The sequence below is a fragment of the Cariama cristata genome, unplaced genomic scaffold, assembly GCF_000690535.1.
Source record: "Cariama cristata isolate BGI_N322 unplaced genomic scaffold, ASM69053v1 scaffold17666, whole genome shotgun sequence".
NCBI lineage: Eukaryota > Metazoa > Chordata > Aves > Cariamiformes > Cariamidae > Cariama > Cariama cristata.
Window position 1 is genome coordinate 60113 of NW_009624015.1, and position 14086 is coordinate 74198.

General features: G+C 39.0%; 1 protein-coding gene across 1 annotated transcript in view; it reads left to right on the forward strand.

The window, feature by feature from the left end:
* The window catches only part of BCAS1 (breast carcinoma amplified sequence 1), a gene marked incomplete at its 3' end in the record, with an annotated part of 33928 nt that overhangs the window by 13713 nt on the left and 6129 nt on the right, over nucleotides 1–14086 (forward strand). Inside the window, exons 4-8 of the mRNA XM_009703012.1 lie at nucleotides 2592–2747; nucleotides 3311–3355; nucleotides 8021–8161; nucleotides 11326–11361; nucleotides 11702–11905. Of these exons, the coding sequence (XP_009701314.1) occupies nucleotides 2592–2747; nucleotides 3311–3355; nucleotides 8021–8161; nucleotides 11326–11361; nucleotides 11702–11905 (582 nt within the window). The remainder of the gene's footprint in view (nucleotides 1–2591; nucleotides 2748–3310; nucleotides 3356–8020; nucleotides 8162–11325; nucleotides 11362–11701; nucleotides 11906–14086) is intronic.

Below are 14086 nucleotides of genomic sequence, written 5' to 3' on the forward strand. Positions count from 1 at the left end.
TTTAAGGTGTTTATTACCCCCAAAATCTGTCTCCTCAAAGAATTGAATTTAACATTTACATAGTATCTGTTAACTTCTAATACTGACTTCTGTTATTTCTAGAGTTTTCTTCTATTATTTGCCTCCGGGGCTTTGTGCAGCATATTATGCAGTGAGCTGCTACAGAGGTTTTTGTGGTTATTTGACTATGACTCTGAAAATGTGATATTGTAGGACTCCACATTATCTCTCCCTGATTTATATGCTGATGGTCTGAGTCTGTGCTTCTTCCTACAGCAGTATTCCCATGGAAGTGCAAGATGGATCACAGCATCTATTGAAGTCTGTATTTGAGCTGTATCTCAGTAGCTAATGGCAGCCTTGGCTTGGGAATCCAGCAGTAGGGCTCCTTGTGCAGCAGTGCTTCGTTACAGGGCCCGTTTGTGCTCTGCAATTTGGAACTCGGGGATTTTGGGATGGTGTCATGCCCCAGACTCTGCACGGTTTGCAATAGCTTACACTTCTGCAGGGCAAAGTGTGGCTTTAGCAGGGAGATACCCTGGAGCGGCTGCGTACCTGTCACCTCTGCGGTTGTCCCAGCTGGTATCTGCTGCTGCTACCAGGTGTTCTCTACAGCGCTTAGCAAAAAGATCCCTTCTTCCTAAACAGTATGGCCCAACACCAGAGCTTGGGTTTGTCTGTGTGAAAAATAGTTTGCTTATTTTTGTTCAGCATCAACCACTTCAGTTATGAAGCTAGTTTTGTTTAGCAACATATCTTCTGCCTCCTGCTGCTTTGGTCTCTTGCCTCACGTGTTTGTTGCTCCTTTAATATTTGAAATAAAGCCAGTATTTTTCATATGACCAGAGCTCTTTAGGTGGCATCCCTGGAAGCAGGGCTGATGAAACTGGTGTGGCCACGCATATTCTGCATGGGACTTATTGTTCTTGGAGCCACTCTGGCCCTTAACTGGCAGCTGGACAGAGTGGTGTGTTAGACCCTTGTAAGAAACTTCTAAATAGCCTGTTGAAGCACTCTGAACTACTGTGCTGTGTTTCTTCCTGGGTAAACTTGGAAAACAGTGGGTGGAGAACTAGACAGAAGTCTGTTCTTGCAAGTGAAACCTTGCATGTTTTAACTCCTTAAATGCTGGATGGAGACTGGCCACTCCATGCTTATCTTTTCCGATGCCAAATTAACCCTCAGAAGGTTTAAAACACTTATGCATCTTTAGTCTACTCCTTCCATTAGTGACCTACAGAAATGTATATCCTCTGCAAATCCTGTATAACTATTGTGGGTTTTTTAATCACCCTGTACAGGGAAAGGTTTTCAAGAGAACAATTTAACTTTTCCTAGTAAAAATGGCACAGAACAACTATGTTTAATTGGCAGGTTAGGAAAAAACCTTGGTGTCATTTAGACTTCCAGGCAGTCTTTGAGAGTAGTGATTCAAAGATACTGTTTACTGGAGACACCCGGACAGGCTCATCAGTTTTATTTCTTGTCCTGATTTTTCCTCTGTAGTAATCTGGGCATCTAGTATCCTAACAACTGCCTCTCTAGTCAAAATCCTAAGAGACTGGATGCGTGCTGCTGTCTAAATAGTTGGACAGATAACTTCTGCTGAAGAATTATGCTGCTGCTATGATTGTCCATTCAATAACATCTCAAGTCCAGTACCAAAAAGTGAGGCCACCATTGTGCTAGGCACAATTTACTTTAATAATAATTGACAGATCCAGCCCTGCACTTACAATGTAGACAGACAAAAGGGAGGAGCATTATTGCTAACACTCAGACATTACTAGCCAGATGTAGTACTCTTAAATATCAAAAAAGGAAATGCCCTCTCCTGCACAATGTTTGTGTTGGCTTTACTTGTGCAGACTCAAGGCAAGAGGGGCCAGAATGGCAGGCAAATTCAGTGTAAAAGGGTGCCAAGCTCTCCAAAACTGGTCCAAGAAGAGGTTTTTTTAAAAAACAGACCCTTGTTTAGGTGTCTAAACAGAAACTGAGTAACTTAATATTATATACTTGTGAGTGCTTGAGCACTGGGAAGCTATTTTTGGGCTCTGGGAACTGTAATTCCAGGAAGAGAGGAGGCAGTTCCATCTACCTCAGAACTACTTTGGGTTGTTGCTTTTTTCCTCCTTTTTAATCTGTACCATGTTTGTATCTGCTAGATAAAAATTATTTCTGGAATTGTAGAATACAGAGTATCGGAAGTAATCTTTGTATGGTACAATCAGACGCTGAGCCATCAAAGACCAAAAATCTCAGTGTTTGTTCCTATTCACAAGTTCAGCCTTGAAAAGAGAAAAGCGGTGTTGTTTGGGATGCTGTGTGCAACTTTACTTGTGTTTGTTATACTTGGTAACTGAGAACAATGTTCCTCCAACCAACAGCAAATGCTGAATATATTAGAAAAAAGGGGAAAGAGATGTATAAATGCTCAATTGTTCTGAATACGTAGGCTGAAGAAGTATGGTTGGAATTAGGGTTGTGACTCTCAGAGCAACATAATGCAAGCCACAAATGTTACTTTTGCATTCCACTGGAAATTAAGCACGCTAGGACTGAGGAAACTCTACCCCCTTTTTTTTTTTTAGGAGATAGATGACTGCAACCAAAAAGACCTACAGCAGGACTCGGCAGGTGTCAACGGTATCACTGCTGAGCAACCTGAAAAGGCAGAGGTAAAACAAGACAACCCCCAACCAGCTGCTGCAGGAGATAACTCCGTCATGAGTTTCCTTAAGACACTGGTAAGCTTTTGCCTTTCCTTTTCATCTCTAGGCTATGCTTTAAATTGCTTATAAAAATCTCATGTGGACACTTTGAGCTAAATGTAACCTGTTTTCTGTTACGGGCACTGAAGTAATGAAGCCAAAAAGATGCCTTAGAGAATGACTTGAGAGTGATAGAGGGATGTGTAGGTACAGTGCAGTTATCAAATGATGACCTACTCTTGATGAACTTCCTTTTCTGCATAGATATTTGTAGATCTGGAGGTATTTAGCTGTCTTAAGGATTTTCTGCATGATGAAACTTTGTTTTGTAATATCTCTAAAAGTTCATTTGTATGGATTAATTGGATGTATAAGCTTCAATACAGCTTTAGTCCAGATATTTTTCATTTTAGCCATTGACTTGTAAATGTTTCTCCAGAACAATGTAATTATAAACTTTCCCACATGTGGGAAAAAGCAATATTTGTAGTTCTTTTACCTTTGTGCTAGAAAAACTGCTAGTTTCAAAGAAATGATCTTTCAGATCTTTTGAAAGACTGAGTTGAGTATGACTTTTGGTTTTCTCAAATACATTTAAGGTCTCCCCAAGCAAAGCTGAAGCCAAAAGTGATTCTGAAGACAAGGTAGGCAGATTCCTCATTCTGTCACTGGTCACTAGCTGGTTTTGACACAGGTATTTCCTCTTCATTGTGTTGCTTTTGCCCCAAGTGATGTTATTTGAAGTAATTTAAAATATTTTTCTTCTGAATAAATTTGAAAGGAAGATGAGCATAAATAGTGCAACTTTTAACATCATATGTTACAATCAAGAGCTGAACTGTAGCATTTTCTGCAAAGTTGATGACCTGGTAATGCTTTTGATTGTTACTCTGACTTGTCCTTGATCTAAAACTACAGGTCCCTGCAGTGAAATCCTCCTGATTCCACAGAAAATTCCATTTGCTCATAAAACTGTGCAAAGCTTCTGGTTTTTTGCTTCCAGTTGTGTATATGCATGTCTCTTCCCCACCAGGAACGAGGAGAGATAGACACAGGAGATGCCCCTGCCTGTGGCAGCTCTGGCTGGGTGGGCAGGGGGTGTGGGCAGAAGCCAGCTCCCACCCTCCTGCCCTGCAGTGCATCCACAGCTGCTCCGGGGTCCCCCCTTGGGGTGCAGGAGAATGGGTGAGGATCAGCTTCCCACTGAAATAAAGAAAAAGCAGAAGGAGATCCCGAAATGTTCTCTCTGGGACTCTTGTGGTTCAAGCACACCAGTATGGACTGTGCTACAGTCAGGGCTGATGGGCTGCTCCTATGAAACCTCAGGAAGATGATGGAGCTGCTCTGAGCAGGACTGGGACTTGCAGGGAGAGCTGTCCTTCCCTGACCACTCGGGATTCCTCCCTTTATATGCACAGATGAAGATCAAGGGTTTTTAGGCTGGGCAAATTAAACACTCAAGCTGTTCTAAAGCAAGGCAGCAGGCTGATGCAAGTATGTGTCATGTTCCCACTGGGAACTGAAATCTGTATTGGCTCGACAGGTACAGAACGAGTCTGAGAAACGTTTCTCCATGTAACAGGCAGATGTGGCCTCTTGCTTTTCTTTATAAACCATTTGTTCTTGGATTCCACTGGTAAGAGGAAACTTGTTTTTAGCATCCATGAGCAGTGATGGTCTTTCACATGTGAATTCAGAAAAGCTTCATTGTTATAGCTTTCATTTGCTATCAGATACTGAAAATATCAGATTGATCCAATGTATTTAACTTGTAAAAAAGTGGAGAAACCTAAACTGTAAAAACTTTAAGTTGAAAACATAATCTTCTGAAATGGAAAAATGTAGGTGTTTAAACACTTTTCCTTTTTTTCCTGTTAGTGGCAAAACTTTTACAGTAGTTTCAACAGAAGCAGAAGTGAGACAATTTGCATTAAGCTGCCTTGTATCTTCTAGTGTTTCAGTGGTTTACAGGCATATCACTGACTGCATAACTGAACTCCCACATTAAATGTTGTTACACATTCTTATGACTAAAGTTTTTCTTGCTATGCCTGTGGTAAAATTTAATTAAACACATAAAGAATAAAACCCTAAAAAAAGCAAACAGTCTTTCCATGCAACTATTGGGTAGCCAAAATCACTATAGGCATCAACATTTTTGTTTTCTATCTTATTTTATCCTTTTTGTCCTGTTCAATTTTTTTATATAGCCTGATACTAAAACAGTGAAGTCAGCCTTTCCAGAAAGCTTTGTGAATACATGCAGAATACACATCCCTCCCTGATTCTAGCTCAGTAATTCTGGAAATCATCAACCAGGGCTAAGGTCTTCCAAGATATCCAGGAAAGGCAGTTATCAAGGTGCACTCTTTCACTGAGACTTGCAACTCTTTCGGTAACAACTGAAAAATCCAGTTGTTCAGTCCCATTTGCGTACCTGACTTTATCAAGCGCACCCATGTGCTTCTATAATAGGTGACTGTTGGTGCGGATGTACTGTAATTTGGAAACAAATATGCTGTTTGGGTTTGGTTTGCTATCACACCTGTGAGGGTAAACAAATCCAGATGACTAGCAGGATATGCAAACTCATTATACAGAGGCTAAATGGGAGCTGGTTTTTTTTAGGAAGAATTCCTTTATCTTCACTATCTTTCTGATACAAGGAATAACATTTTCATTATGTTAAAGGAAAAATATGTTAAAAAGGTTAATTTATCAACCATCATATAGAAAAGCTGCAGATTTTTCAGCTGATACATATAATGAAATAATGGTAATTTTCTCCCTGAGAAATAACTTCTGCCTTAATGGTAAAGATGTGCTTTTAAGCGAGGCTTTCTTCTTTGTGCAGTCTGAACCTCCCTGAGTACTTCTGCAGGGCTTTTGCATGGTTTGGCTGGCACAGGGACCACTGTGCCTTTGAGTCCTGGTCATGCTTTCATTTCGGCTGCTCATGCACCCTCTTTGCAGGGAGGAACTGGGTTTTATCACACAAGGGCTGGTACATTCCCAGTGTGTCTCAGCAGTGTTCTCCCCTGGCTAAGAGGACAGACAAGCTTTCTCACAAATCTGAGAAACAGCCACAGCCCACTTCAGCTCTGTGAAGCACGGCAGTATACTCCCTCCTGCTGAAACGCAGAGGTGCGTGGCATCAGCGAAGCTGAACTTGGTGGTTTTTGTAGCAACATGCAGTCATCAGGGATGCCTCTGGCTTTCATCAGCTGGCTAAAGACATACATTTCAGCAGCCTGGGCACACCCTTAATGATTGTCATTTCATCTGTGTAAACACAGGAGTTTCATATGAGTTGAGTCACACTTCCTTGGATTAATTGATCCTTTGCAAGTTTATACTAATATGGCATTCAGATCAGATCTTCCCCAGACCACCTATTTGACCCTTCTGTAGCAGATCCTGACTTGTTCCTGCACCACTGTATGTTTGGGAATACTGAGAATTGTACAGAGTACTGCAGGGGAAAATGGCCAATTTTGATGCGACTGGCCACCACCTCTTCATAGGACAAAGCACTTTGTAGGAAGCACGTATGCACTGAACAAAACAGTCTTCAGACCAAGATCTCAACCTCACATGCTCACACATGTTACATTCTGTACTATGGACCTTTCCTCCTACTCTATTAGTTGTGGTCAAACACAGTGCTTGATAATTCACACTGTAAATACTGTAGGCTGATTGTTTCTTTGGAGTTTGGGTCTTTTCATGCTTCCAAAGTTCCTGGAGATTTTTGTCAACTCATTTTAAGCTTTTATTTTTACCTTTTCAAGTGTAAAAGAAAACAGAATGAAGCTTGCAATAGGGCAAGCTAATTACCTAGAGGGTGAACGCTTGAGTCATTTGTGATTGAAATATAATCTTTTTAATTTATATTTCTTCATTATATATTGGCCTGATCCTTAATTAAATCAGGAAATAAATTACTTAAGGGAGATCAGAATGAAGTCCAGGATAGTAGCAAGTAGTAAGTAAAAACCACTACATCCTCCTTTGTACGAGGTAATCAAAGGCATCTTACTACTTTAAAACCTGACACTGTGAGACGATGAAGAATGCTGTCCCATATTATCTGTGATTGGCCATATGTTTTGCACATATGTACAGTGCCATTACTGCAGAACAGACTCTTGTGTTAGCTTGTTTGTATGCTGAAGCTCACTTCTGGTTTTCTGTTTCCCCTCCTTTTTTTTATTACTAGAAAGATGAAAATGGTGGGGAAGCCCTATCGTTCATATGATGAAAACTTAAGCTTTTTTCCTGCACTGGTAAATCCAGAGGATTGTATTAGGGGGTGGGAGGCAGACAGCAACAGTGTCTTGAAGAGTGAAGTTTTGAGGAAGGCAGTTGAATTATAATTAACAGAAATATTTTTTTCCAAGTTAAATGGAACATTTTAGCAAGTCTTAAGTTTTTCTAAGACTTGTCAAAGTCTGGTATTTGAACAGGCCCATGTCTACCCTATGCAGGGTAATTTAGTTTGCATTGAGCTGCTGGTAGTCTGCTACCACTTTTTAAAAAAATTTTTAAAAAACTTTTTAAAAATAGCCTGATACTGATTTTTTTCCCATATAGACATCTATCAATTTTTTATCTTATAGCCCTTTGTAGTGGACTTTTCAATGTACTGCTTGCTTTTTTTTTTAGAGATCTAGTCTCTACTATCAGTAGGTGATGATTCCCAAAACAATTGCCTCCTGCAAATATTTAGAATGGAATGAAAAGGAAGCAGTGCTCACTCAACGCTTTTAGTATCAGTCTGTTTTTCTGATACTTTCTAAACTAACTTCAAGACTGTTAGTGCAAACTTGAAATATTTTGTAGCATATATCATGAATATTCATACTGCCCTTTTCTTAAATAATGCATTATGCAAAACATTTTAAATTTCCTATAATACTGCAATAAAAAGAATGAAGGTATCCTCAAAGATTTATGTATCTCCCTATTTCAAAACTATAAATCTCAAATTCAGTTTGTTACTCATGAATTTAAAATGCAGAAGTCTCAGTCTTTGTGGGATTTGTCTCAGTTTAAACAAGAATTTAGGGGGCAAATTGTGGTTTAATTTTGAGTTAACTGGATTGCCCTAGCTTTTATATTTATTTCACTACTCATATGAAAGAAAGTCTAAGGAGAACTGAGCAATCACTCAGAAGAAAATATAATTTGTTGTACAGGGCAAAAAGGAAATGTTTGTTTTTAATGATGTGTAAGTGTTTGAATGTCTTTCATGAACTAAATAAGAACATTGCAATAAGTTCTCAACTTCAAATGCTGTTGTACAAAAGGGATCGAAAGCGGAAAAAGGCCATGGTGGGCAACCTGCTCCGAAGATAGCGGCAGAATCACAAACTAAAGGAGCCAAGAAAAAGAAGGCAGAGAGTCCCAAGCTAGGACACAGTACATTTAGTAAACTCTTTAGGCATAAGGTCTGTATGAAACTCTAGCAAGAGCAGAACCCTGAGCAGTAACAGATGGCACCTGTCACAGAGTGAAGTTATTTAATTGGTAACTGAAATCAGCATCTGGCCAGCTGTGCAGTGCTCTGAAAACTACTGGCGTGAGCATTTTGGTGCCACGCATCATGAAAACAATCTTCAGTGCAATGTTTCTCTTGTTATACCATCTGTGAATTCAGGATTCTGAAACAATTCCTCTAACCTTCCCTGCTATGTGCTTCCCAGTTACACTTACTAATGCTGACTAAAGTGCCCTGGTCTCTTAAGATAAAATAAAAGGTACTGACAAACAATGAATTATGCAGATATGAACAGCACCTGCAATTGTAGGACCAGTTTAAGAGCTCAGTCCAGCTATAATTAAGGCTTTATAATCCACATTGCTTTAACGTGCACTGTCTTGTGGTTAAATTGGTGATTTGGTGAACTGTGGCATCTGATATGGCACAGAGAAGACTGGAACATGGAATTTCCTTCAGAAATAGTTACTTTTCACTGAAAACAAGAAAAGTAATTGATTGAATTCTATGTATAGTTTGGAGGAAAAAAAGTCTGGTTTTCAAGGATACTTTAAAGATGCTAAAAATGTCCATTTTTCATGCAAGTGGTTGTTTCAGAGGACAATAGCTTTTATCTTAAAAAAAAAAACACTACTAAAAACTTTCAGTCTCAAGGTCTATATTTGGGCATTTCTGCTTTCTCTGAAGATTATCTGCCATGATGTTCTGTGGCAGGGAAGCAGAGAATTGTAGCTTTTTAGCCCAAAGAATGCAGAAGCAGAGACCCTTCCAGTGGGGGAGGAAAGTGATTAATATTTAATCCTTGCTCAAAACACCCACATGAGATTTCTGGTGAGTAAGGGGCTTTATAAACCAGGGCAGAAGGCAAAGGGAGTTCTTTAAGGTATTTTCGAAATAGAAATGTTCTTTCCATTGTCTCATTTTTGAGACAAAAATATCATCTGCATATTACTGAAGTAATAATAATGTTCCAATGGTTTTAAGTCTACAGTTCTTGCCAACAGCTTAAAGTTAAGTTCTCATCTTGTATATACTACACTGACAGCTAATAGTTTTGATATTTAAGACAACTAAAATATGAATTACTTGTTCGTAATGAATTAGGGCTTCCTGGTAAAAAAAAAAATACCTGGCTAGTATTTTTTTAAGGTGCTAAAACTCTTCTACAACAGTTCAAAACCTTGCAATGAGTTGTTGAGAGACGATTGGTTTTCATTAGGCTATCTGATAGAATCTTAAACTGCTTTCATTCCAGCCCAAAAGTCTTATCTTGAAGGAATGCAACAGCACTGAATTTTTACACCAATAAAATCTGTCTTATAAACATCATTTATTTTTAAATAGTTTTTTCTAAGTTTATTTTCAGCTTTCTTTCCACATACAAAATACAGAAGCAATAACTTGAGGTATCATTTTATGACTTATTAAGAATAAAGGAGATGGATTAAAATGGCACCAACAGGTTGCTTATAAGGCTGATTGAAAGTGGAAATTCAAATCAGAGCACTGATGTGACAGGCAAGCCCTGAAGTTATCACTTCTAGTAAAAAAAAAAAAAAAAGTAGTTATCTCTTTTCATTTGAAATGCCTTAGCATGATGTGTCAACTAGATGAGTAGGTAATGAAATCCTTTATTTGAAATTATCATTTTAATATATGTATTCATATTTAATTTTAGCACTTCACTGTCTCCTCTGAAAGTTCTTTCTCTGCAAGTCTTCCAAAATGCACTTCTTTGTACCTTTGTAAAGAATAGATTGACTATTAGGTTAACAGAAACATTGTTTTTCGGTGTCCTGTGTTTTCATGAATACTAACTTTGAAGCAAATGTTGAATGTTGTTTTCAAACAGCAATGTGCATCCTAAGATAAATCCATAACATAAGTTGATACAATGTGATTTGACCTCAAAGACTGGGTTTGCATGGCATTCAACAGTTGGGTTCCCTGTCTGTTCTTTTATTGCCATCCATGTACGTTTGCCTTGCATTGCAGGCCAATTTTGCCGTATAACTGTACTGCTTTATAGAATTTTTACTTGGAAGTGAAGGGTTAATCACTTACTTTCAGCGTTAGTCCTGAAGCCAGCTTGTGGCATTACACTACTTCTTACCACTTGCTCTGCATCTTGTTCGTTAGAGCTAACCACAAAAAGAAGTTCTTGGCTCCTGCAAAATAGCTCTCACCTATTCTTTCAAGAAATCCGCAAAGCATGTGGCAGGCTGCCTAAACCCAGGGGTGCTGGGCTCACATTTACTTGAGTTTGTGGCTTGCTGCTCCTCTTTTTGTACAGCTCAGATACTTGTCTTCAGTGTAGAGCTATGCTGGATGTTGGGGTCAATAGATACTGGTATATATCACTGGCCAGGAAGGAGTTTAACACACTGGATCCCTCCCAGCTTCATATATTTTGATGAAACCAGGAGACTCACCACTGAGTGATTTTTTTTTTTTATTTTTTTTTTTTTTTATACAAAGAGTAAATGCTACCCAACGCACAAAAGTGTGAGTGGACAGATTAAACCAACCTCCCGCATCTTGCAGAGCTTCTCTTTGCAACTCCTGCTTCTAAGTTACAGAGCCACTGCTGTTCTGTGCCTTTCATTTCCAGGCGGTTGTATGCCTGTGTTTTGTACCCCAGAAAGCAAAGCTTCCCGCTTTGGAGGTGATGTTAGCAAGTCCCTGACTGGTGTGCAATTCCCCCAGTGGAAAAGGCCCAGCTCTGGCTTGTATGTGTGCACTGGAAGTTGCACATGCAGACCCAGCTTGGAAAAATCTCTGCTAATATCTTAAAACCCTGTGTAACGTCTTACCTGAAGAAACTGTGATTGTAATTTTTCATAACAAGCTGAGGACTGCAAGCACAGCAGCATGAGCACAAAGCAATTCAACACAAGGCTGCAATGCTGCTGCAGGTAGAAGGGTGCAAGCTGGCAGTCCCTTCAGGCAGCCTCGCCTGGGCCAGAGATGTTTCCATGGTTGCAGGTGCCAAGACTTTCACAAACATTCACTAAAAATAAAATAATTTGTCACGCAGACAATTCCTGAACTGTGTAACTGTGAGCACTGACATTGCCAGAGACAGACTTGTCTTTGTGTTTTGTTTCCCTTCAGGCTGCAAAAGAGACCCAACAGACAACTAATACCAAAGTGAGTAGGATGATTCAAGTTATCTGTATGAATAATGCAGTCAAAGGGTAATTGTTCCTGGTGTCGTTTTTAGTCTCTAAGTGTTTTAATTTCTTTATCAATTAATCATCTCTGTTACGAAGGGTGGGTTGCTATGTAATCTGCTTCCTCTGTTCAAGACATTACTACATTTGAAACGACAGGGATGTAGCTCATAAGCTGCACTTTGTTGCCTTGCAAGTCCTGTGCAATGGCAGTCTGCTGTGTGCTTACCTCTTGCACCAGCTGATGCCTGAACGTGCTGTGAGTATCTTGTCCTTCACACATTTCCAATAGCCTATGTGTTCATCTTTCTTTCTAGAGCGCTGAACAGCAGCCTGTTACCTCTGTAAAATCAGACAAAAATGTCCCTTCCTCTCAAGAGCCACAGACAACTAAGCAGAGTACAAAAGCCCCCGAGCCTGCAGCCCCACAGCAGGCAGCAGCCAGCGAAGCCCCCAAAGAGGTGACGAAGGAGAAAGCATCATCCACTCCTATGCCACTGAGCAAGCTCTTCTGGAAAAAGGTACATCTGGATTTCAGAGCTGGTCCACCCCACAGCTCCATCTTCACACAGTGTCTAAAGTTATTGCTAAGCATGGAGTTATAGTAAAGTAGTCAAATCTGCAAAGTTGAGCATATCCCACGTGCTAAATACATGAGAAGCGTAAGCGATATACGCACTTACAAATGCAAACGTGAGCTTTGGGCAGTCACATATGCACATGGCTAATAATGGTAGTTAGACTCCTGTAGAAGAATCTTATAAAACATAGTCTTTTAAACCTGCCTGTAGTATTTTTTTAATGATATTATGGAAAAAGGAATGTTACTCTCTGTCAATTCAGCATATTTGTTAAAAATACCACAGAGATTATAGCATTCGTTACCAAACTGTATCATTAATATACATATAGCTATAAAAAACTATTTTTGAGAACTGTTTGCCTTAGTTGAAAATGTCTGAAAATCTGGAATTGGGTGGGTCTATTCTTACTCAACAGAAAAGGTTTCATACCAGAGTGCATCAGTCTTGAAGTTTGGCAACTGAGGTTGATTGCCTGGGAACACATATTTTTCCTCAGATTAAATAATGATTCTTAACTAAACTTAGGACTAACTTTGAAAACATGGTTCCTGTTTCCATGATCCTTATGGCTTATAAGCTGAAGGTTTATTCTTTTCTTCTTTCATTTAAGAGAAAAGCTGTATTAAACTTTACTGAATCACTGTATGTTGAATAACTGCTTTCCTGGGCTTCTGTTCAAGTTCAAATCCCAGAAATGAACTGCTTCCAAACACACAGATGCTGACTGAGCAGCTAGCCCTGCAGCTTCTTTAGCTCTATTTTCCGTACTGAGCAGTGATACTAAAGACACAGTTTGGGTATGTTACACTAAAAAAAAAAAATGAAGGTGTTTAGATATTTACGGAGTAAACATGCTTGAAAATAACCTAAGCTTGAAACATTTGTTACTTGGGACTTAATTTCCTGTGGAATTGGATGAATCGGGTACTCACAATGAGAGGAAAGTTAGGAAGGAGGGGGAGGTTTTTTATATAGCAGTTATTGCTACAGAAACCTCCTCCTCTGTCTGAGATGGGAAGCAGGATGTACGCTGAACACTAGGATGAAATAAGAAAAAAGGCCTTCTGGCAGATGGTTGTTTGCAGTTTCAGTGTAAAATTGAGAGTAATAAATCTGGTCTGAATTTCAGTAATTTCATAATGAAGTAGCAAGGTCTTTTGCGTTTGAAAAAGAAAAAGTATGTAAGGAGGAGACAGTTTCTTGCAGAAAAATAGTGAAAATCGCTCCTGTGGAGGAGATATTGGTGATGATGGTTAGTTTAAAAAAAAAAATAAAAATTAATTTGATAAGGTCTTGGTAAGATTTCAAAACCTTATTTTGAAAGATTAACTCAAATTAATATAGATATTTTACTGCTCTGTATAATGTAGGTTCTGCCCACAATGAACAGCAGCTCCCCATATCTCATATTATAGCTAAGCTAAACTAGGTCTAGGTACCTACCCTGTTTTCTTTAACCTTATAAGCATCTCCATGTGAAGTCCTGGGATCTCAAACATCTCGGGGGTATAAACCCTGTATCAAAATTGTCTTTCACTTTTGTTTGTTCATAATGCTGGATTTAACTTATCCTACATTATCATCAGCTGCTTATGTCAGTGAATGCAAAGTGTTATAGAAAACCCTCTACAACTCTGAGCAGGTTTTGGTTGCTACCAAAAACATCAAGGGCTAGTTAAATCATTTATGCAAATGCACTGAACTACAATAGCATGTGAAATGTGAAGTTTGTAAAATGAGCTCATTTCTGCTTAGTTAGAAGCTCTTGGGTCTGGAATTGTGCTGAGACCAAATGTTTTTGCAAGTTTTCTGGACTAAACTTCTGCAGTAGAGAACTGAATTTGGTCCTAAGAATTTAGGACAAAAAAAAAAATCTTCCTCCTTGAGCATTGAATCCTTACCTATAAAAGGTTGATGTTGCTTTACTGGATTTTCTTGACAGAGAATAATATATTTCCTTTGATGAAAGACCTTGGTGACCCAGTCAGCTTGAAGCTAAAAAAAATGAGGATAGATGTAAAAAAAAAAAAAAAAAAAAAAACAAAAACCCAAACCTCCTCAGACTATAGGTTAGCCTCAAACACAGCTTGGTTCGAAGATTCTGCCTTTTTTTTTTTT